The sequence below is a fragment of the Notothenia coriiceps genome, unplaced genomic scaffold (assembly GCF_000735185.1).
Source record: "Notothenia coriiceps isolate Sejong01 unplaced genomic scaffold, NC01 NC01_scaffold00003396, whole genome shotgun sequence".
Taxonomy (NCBI): Eukaryota; Metazoa; Chordata; class Actinopteri; order Perciformes; family Nototheniidae; genus Notothenia; species Notothenia coriiceps.
Window position 1 is genome coordinate 2,043 of NW_011336097.1, and position 7,363 is coordinate 9,405.

Consider the following 7,363-nt stretch of genomic DNA (forward strand, 5'->3'; position numbering starts at 1 on the left):
CCCTGACTCCAACGGCTGAAAGGAAAAGTGCCCTGACTCCAACGGCTGAAAGAAAAAGTTCCCTGACTCCAACGGCTGAAAGGAAAAGTGCCCTGACTCCAACGGCTGAACGTAAAAGTGCCCTGACTCCAACTCCTGAGCCCTCTAAGCCAACCACACCCGAGCCCATCACCAACGGTACGCCTGAGCCAGACTCCAAACCCAGCCCGGATCACATTGATATCATCGAGGTTCCAAAAGCAGCTCCCCCGAAAACCCCTGAAGTCGAGCCGAAATCTAGTGGCGCTGCAATGGAGGCCAGCAAAGATGGCGCCGTGGCTGAGGATCCAACCACCACCACCACCTGAGAACTGCCCCTGCAAAACACCAAGGGAAGCCCCACAGATATTCTCAATCTACCACCACTGACAATCGAACACCCCCCACCAAATAATGAAGAAACCACTGAAACCGGAGCGAGGACTTCGGTCCAACATGTCTAACACCTGAACACAATATTACTTTGATAACGGTATCTAACTCACAAACTAACACATAGCCTGTGAGACTTTTTGATTCATAACAACGTATACATATACAGTAACAGATGTGGCTTGTTGTTAAAATCTGTTTTTTGGTAACTTTATATTAGAACTGTCAGACTGCAAATTAACTCCTTTGCAGAGTTTACAAATAAAACTCCACATAAGGTTTTTCTAACATAATAGCCAGAGAGGTTTACAACATTACATTAAAACAAAAATATACTGGAAGTATATTGTCAGACCTAACTGTTTCCAATCTAAAATGCTTGTTCCTCTATCAGCATGTGGATAAAATGCATGAAATTTACAGCCACTCAGATTTTTTTTTTAGATTGGACGTCATCAAAACAAAAAGATTAAAGCGCTTTGTTAACACGCTGTACATACTGTTGCAGAAATAAAGCCTCTGAAACATCTGCAATACATGATCACATATAGGACAACAATTAGTTTTGCGTAACTTCACCAAACTAATAATACTAACTTTACTATTTATAGCCTCTGATATTGATATTCAGTCTCCCAATGGATATCTCCGCTGATTAAAATGTGTTTTGCCGACTGATCCCTAAAGTCCGGATCAACCACTTTGCTGCCTTTGATCTGGATTTCCCCGCGGCTCTATAAAAGTCCCATTATTCCTTCAGTTTATTAGCAAGCTTATAACAGCAGCAACTCCAGCACTTAATAGGACCACCATGTACCCGCTGTGTTTCCAAGGTGAAACCCTGAATGAAAACGTCTGGTGAGGTCAAAAGTTAGCACGTGCTAGCTTGTTTCTTCTTTTTTTGTATCCCTTTCTCCTTTCCTTCGCGGAGAATTACTTACTTAAAGGGACAGAACACCCAAAAACACAGAAGGCATATTTGCTCTGTTATGATATCTGTGGTGCTGTTCAGTAATCTAAATCGTTCTGGTGTGTGTTGCCAAGTGTTGGAGATACCTGCCGTAGAGATGTCTGCCCTTCTCTTAAATATAATGAAACGACTTAGTACTTGGCTTGTGGTGCGCAAGTGTGCCAAAAATGAATTTAGAAAACACAACAGCAATGTTTCTTTCTAAGTTTCTTTTACTAAAGTACACCTGCTACAAAGGGAAGCGTGCATCCACCTCCCTTTGCACGTGTAATTTGTCAGTAATGAAGTTGTTTCTACATTAAACTGATCGTAACAAGGTGTGTGGATTATCTTGATTATTGTGATATCTGGAAAGAAATATTGCTGATGAGTTTTTTTTTAAATCTACATTGATACATGTTACCGGAAGTAAGAGCAGAAAATTATTTTGCGGTGTCTCTTAAAGTACACAGCTTTTGACAGAGATTTGATTAAGATTTATTGTTTCTTTCCAACTAGATATTTCCTCTGAAGTATTTGGTTGTGTTGACAGTGACTTAAAGTAGTTCCTGTTTCTTTAATGGTTCAAAACACTTCAATGACGCATTCATGGAAGCCACAGCATCATTTGTGTGGCTGTTTAACACAGATCAAATGTAGCTGAACCTCCTGTATAGTAGAGGGAGGTGTGCAGATACATTTTAGTGTTACAAAATGCATGTCTCTGCCTCATATTTTAACCAACCAATGGAAAGTCCAGGTTAATTGCACGGAAATCTACAAAAACCTTTTTCAATTAAGCACAAAATGACAGCCATGAAATTCAGTTAGTGAGATGTGGAAACATTTCTTGGTAGCTTTCCTAAATAATAGATTTTTCTTACAGTTCAATTAATATCATGCAACACTTTAGCATTTTAAAGAACCATATGATGAGGGAGGTTTAGATGTCGGATTTGATACTAAGATCAACAAATATAATAAACAAAAACAATGAAGGGGCCTCGATGTTCAATTTACATATAGTCAGATGTTTTACACAAACTCTGGATACGCCTCATTTCTAGCCTGGATCTGTAAAACAAACACAAACCTATATTGGCAATACTAACAATTGTCTTCACACACACACACACACACACACACACACACACACACACACACACACACACACACACACACACACATTCCAGCAGTGTAAATATTGCATGTGTACGCCGGTGTAACCCCCTACAGGCTGAATGTTTCTAGTGTATAGAATGGTTGTTGTATTATACTGAATAATAAAGAAGAATTTAAAATGTCTCACTCAAATTAAATCCAGAATATAAAATATATACGCTCACAGCACTATAATCTATCTTCACTAATATTCACTAACATCTTGAACTAATTTAAGAACCAAATATTGTAAAAAAAATCTATTAAAGAGTATATTAGATCTTTTGGGATCTGCTGTTATTGCCAACCTGACCGTGCTCGCATTATCCTTCACAGTATTTACATGTTGTATTAAAATGTTTAACCTACGTCACCTAAAGCTGCAGCATGCCCACGACATGAAAAACAGGCTTTATCGTCCTAAAGTGTGTGTGTGTGTGTCCAGAGGAGTGACGTTTCAATGTTGCCATCATCGTGTGTTTCTGTGTTTTTGCCTATGACGCACACGTGTGAATGATTTATGAGCGGTTTATTGTGCATGCTGAATCTATGCATAGCCAGCGTGTACCGAGTGACCCGACTGTACTTTATTTGAGCTTCTCCGTGTGTGTGTTGTCGAGTGAGGTATTCATGTGCCTGCTTAAATCGTCCCGCAACATGAAGAAACCAAGTGCTGTGTTTAAGTGTGAATGTGTGTAAAGCCACAGAATATTGTAAAAGATATCGTAACTTTGAAATATTTCAGTGACTCTTGTCTTTGTTTAGTGCCTCTTGTCATTTGCCGACACTCCTAATGGCACATTTTTCTTGAAACGTAGGGTATTCAAAAAACATTTTCGCACACCCGACTGAACAACAAGTGGCTAGCCTGTGATATGCTTTGGAGATATCTATAATGTATAAAAAATATGAAAGTGATTTTCCAGATTAATATAAGTAGCATAATGAGTGCCGATGGCGCTCTGTAAGTGAGTGGTGTTTCAAATAGCATTAGGCTATTCAAGTGTGTGGCACAGCAAGGAGTTGATAAGATGAACGCTTTGTGTGGGCAACCAACAGGGTTTGGTTGTGGTGAGCATTTGACGAGAGACTGACGTAAAAGCATTCCCATGCACCACCGCTACTGTACAGTATTATTGTCAGTGATTGTAATACCAAGCCACTCCAGTCAGAGTGAGTAGGGTTGTGAGAGAGGCAGGACAAGCCTTTAGTTTACCAGCATCTCAAAGAAGGCTCAGTCTGGTGGGTTATTGGAGATTCTGGCGGTTTACCCACCAATAACTAATAGATAACTACTAGTTTTACTACCACTTCTTGCACTATGTGAGTCATCTCTGCCCTGATCTTCGCTGTTTACTTCTGCTGTTCTGGCCTTGGTGTGTGCGTGTATGTGTGTGTGTGAGAATGTGTGTGTGTGTGTGTGTGTGTGTGTGTGTGTGTGTGTGTGTGTGTGTGTGTGTGTGTGTGTGTGTGTGTGACATCTCTCTGTACTCCCTTTTTGCACAACACTTCACACACAGATGTTTTGTAAAGAAAATATTTGTTGTTTCTTTATTTCATGTCTAAAGGAATACTAAGAATAAACAAGCGATTATGACATTTCTGCCGTCCTCTTGTCTTTGTTTTCCTATTCTCAAACTGTTTTCTCTCCCTGTCACTGAGTCGTCTCACTCAATGTCAGCCATCAAAGTGTCACGCGCCACTTTCTCACCCTTCAGGCCCCACGTGCCACTAATACCAGCTTCTATACCCTCACACAGGACACTTCATAGCTAAGCAGCCACAACAGAGATATTTATAGCCGAACAGAGGTGACGTCATAATGTTCACACTTGCTATGGACCCCAGAGACCCGGCAGATAACAACCTTCATTTGAAGCAAATATGTATTTTACTTTTTAAGTAAGATCATTTAAAACAGAAAACTAACTTGTGTAGGCACGTTTTATGTTTCTACTGAACAATCATTTAACAGTTTTTAAGCAAGTGGTATTCACAGTATACAATTAGACAACTAACGATTGTTTTCTTTGTAAATGAATATGTCTGTTATTTTCTCAATCAATGTATCATATAGTCAGTACAATGTAAAAAAAATTGAGGTGAAGTCATCTTTTTTCTCAATCAATTAATCCTTCTGTTGTTAAAATGACAGGAAATTGAAAAACGTCCAAAGAAAATTGAAATGCTGTTATTTCACACAAGATGAAAATGATTTTATTCTACCCATACTTAATTAATAGTTGCCACTTAATTATCTTGTCTCTTAAGCCCTGCCCAAAAAATGATATATACTGTAGTTTTATTAACATTAAATGAACAATTTGTGTTGTAAACCTCTGCATCAAATGGAAGGGTTAAACATCTTAAGGGCCGCCAGGTTCTTCCCTTCGTCTGCGTCACATGGGTTAAAGAAGGGGAACAGAGCCACATCGACATACTCCATGGAGAAGGTGTAAATAGGCGACATGGTGACAGCGTTATAAAAAGACACCTCCTCCTTCTCACAGTCTAAGAACAACCCGATGCGGACGAGGCGGGTGGACACGTTGACCTTCGTGGGCTCGGGGTCGGTGCAGGCCACCACAGACCCGCCCTTCATGGCCATAGTCCAGATGCCGCTGGAGGTTCCTGTCGCGTCCATCTCCCCTCGTGGGACGTCAGCTCGCGCCACGCCCAACCTCCACGCTGTCTTACGTCCCACCTCCACCTCCCAGTAGTGCCGTCCAGTGGTGAAGCTCTGGTTGCCGAACACAGAGTAATAATAGTGGAACCGCTGAGGGTTGGGCTGGCAATCCTTCGTGTCTTTATCCTCCTCAAACCACACTGAGGTGCAGGACTTGGACAGGGATAGGTTAGGATGGGCCGTCTCAGGGTCAAAGGTCATTGATGTTATACCTGTAGGCAAATAGAGATAAAGTAAGTTTGTATGTGGTCAATCAAATGACATACTGTAATGGCAACTCAGCGAGGAGAGGAAACTAGGAAACAAGGAAACAAGGGAGGCGGGGACCAATCTGACAACTTGTCGATGAGAACTTTAAGAAAAGCTGTTATGTTCATTTTAAGGTTCATATTTGTATTTAGTGCCTCTACCCTTTTCACCCTCTGTCTGAAACCAGAGCCCAGTCTGCTCTGATTGGTTAGCTGGTTGTGATTGGTCAACCGCTTAGAGATGTCCCGCCCCTTAGCACTATCACGTGCAATGTGTTTGGGCACAGGCCAATAGAAGCGCGAGTGTTACATAGTGATGTATTTCAGTGTGTGTTATAAAAGTAAATAAAGGAATCCAATGGAGGCGTTTAAGGCAGAGAAACATTTGGGATTTTAGCCTTTGCAGACCATTTACATGCACAAAATATCTTAGAGAGATATGTATCAAGTTTAAGGTTTGAATTTGTTTGCACACATGCACACACTTGTAAATGGGAGATCGTGTGAACATACTTGGGTAGAGCCAGCTTTTCATGTGCTTCCATATCCGGTACTGAATGGGACCCACAAACTGTCCGGAGCGCACCTCAGTGTCCACCTCTGCTGGAGGTTTGAAGCTGACCTGGGACCTGTTAGGACAAAGCAGGAAGGGGGAAGACTGAATGATGAATGGTGGAACATCGATCGGGTAAACACACCAAAGTTTGAGGGTTATGGAGATGGATTGATGTGCAGAAATGAGAGGAAATGCCCAGCATGCTCACACAGAAGATTAATGAGAGAAAGGGAAAATGGTGGAGAAGAAAATAGTTTGGTTGAGGAGACCTGCCTTTTTATGAGATCTTGAATTTCCTGCAAAACAAAACATTTCAAGGAGAGTTAGTGGAAATAATCACATTGTCTATCATGTCATGTTACTATCTTTTTTATTCCATAAACACAACACAGCAATTTTTTCTTGTTGTTACATTGGACTTCATAAATAAAATGTGATTGATTGATTCAGTTTGAACTAAAAATACAAGCTTTGACCTCAGCCAGATCGCTGCCTGTTCCTATTTGCTGACTCCCTTTCACTTTTAAATGAGAAATTGATTGTGAAAGTCAACCCTTTAGCCAATCAATGTCTGTAATTGCTCAAAGGAGTGCAGAGGAAGAGAGGCAGAACAGCTAACAGGGTTGCTCTGCAGCTGGTGATGTTAACCTGCACAGTCACATTGTTTCCAAGCAGCTCCAAGAGAAGGAGCAATTATAGACAGTTATTTCGACAAGTCACGAGTGGTAAGTTTGTCGCAGGCCAAGGGGAATGCTTGCAGTGACCCTTTGTGACCCCGTGTGTGGCCCTGCTGCTGGGGAAGGAATTTCCAGAGTGTCATATGGAGGGAGTCCAAACTATTTTACACCTCTATCTTACATTAGCTAACCCTCTGTCGAAATGGTTACAGAGTATTCAAGCTAATAATAAGCCACATATGTGCATGCCGATGTCTTCTCTTCCTCACTCTGAGCAGTTTGGGATGGTCCTCCTCGGTCAGTTTTTTGTTGAGGACTGATATCGCTGTCTCCAGGTCTGTCGCTTGCGCTTCTATTTTCTTCTTCCTCTCCTTCAGCTGCTTCACTTGTTTCTGTCTCTCTCTCTGAAGTCGCTCCAGATCCTTACATTCCTCCTCATCCAGGAAACGGTGGAGGTTCTCAAACTCGGATCTGACTTCTCGTTTGAGGACATCAAAACTGTTCTGAAAGAGGAGGAGTTTAGAGATGATTAATGTGAGGATATGGATAATCTTTTCTGTTTTTGAGTTGTAAAGAATATACAGTATGTGCAGAGAAGGATTAGGAACACATGTTAACATCGTTTTGAGAGCTGCTCAAAAGTGTTGTTTTTAAGTTCTGTGATCAAAGTCTGAT

General features: G+C 41.2%; 2 protein-coding genes across 2 annotated transcripts in view; one reads left to right on the top strand and one right to left on the bottom strand.

The window, feature by feature from the left end:
• Nucleotides 1–2,136, top strand: part of LOC104941466 (vegetative cell wall protein gp1-like) — a gene marked incomplete at its 5' end in the record, with an annotated part of 3,621 nt that extends 1,485 nt beyond the window's left edge. Inside the window, one exon of the mRNA XM_010766566.1 lies at nucleotides 12–2,136. Coding sequence (XP_010764868.1) covers nucleotides 12–347 — 336 coding nt within the window. The remainder of the gene's footprint in view (nucleotides 1–11) is intronic.
• Nucleotides 2,137–2,497: 361 nt separating this feature from the next.
• LOC104941468 (zinc-binding protein A33) lies at nucleotides 2,498–7,191 on the bottom strand (the record flags this gene model as incomplete). Its single annotated transcript, XM_010766567.1, has 4 exons — nucleotides 2,498–5,419; nucleotides 5,969–6,084; nucleotides 6,285–6,307; nucleotides 6,958–7,191. Coding segments are annotated over 4 exons (927 nt in total), but the record flags the coding sequence as incomplete, so codon positions are not given.
• Between the last annotated feature and the right edge of the window lie 172 nt (nucleotides 7,192–7,363).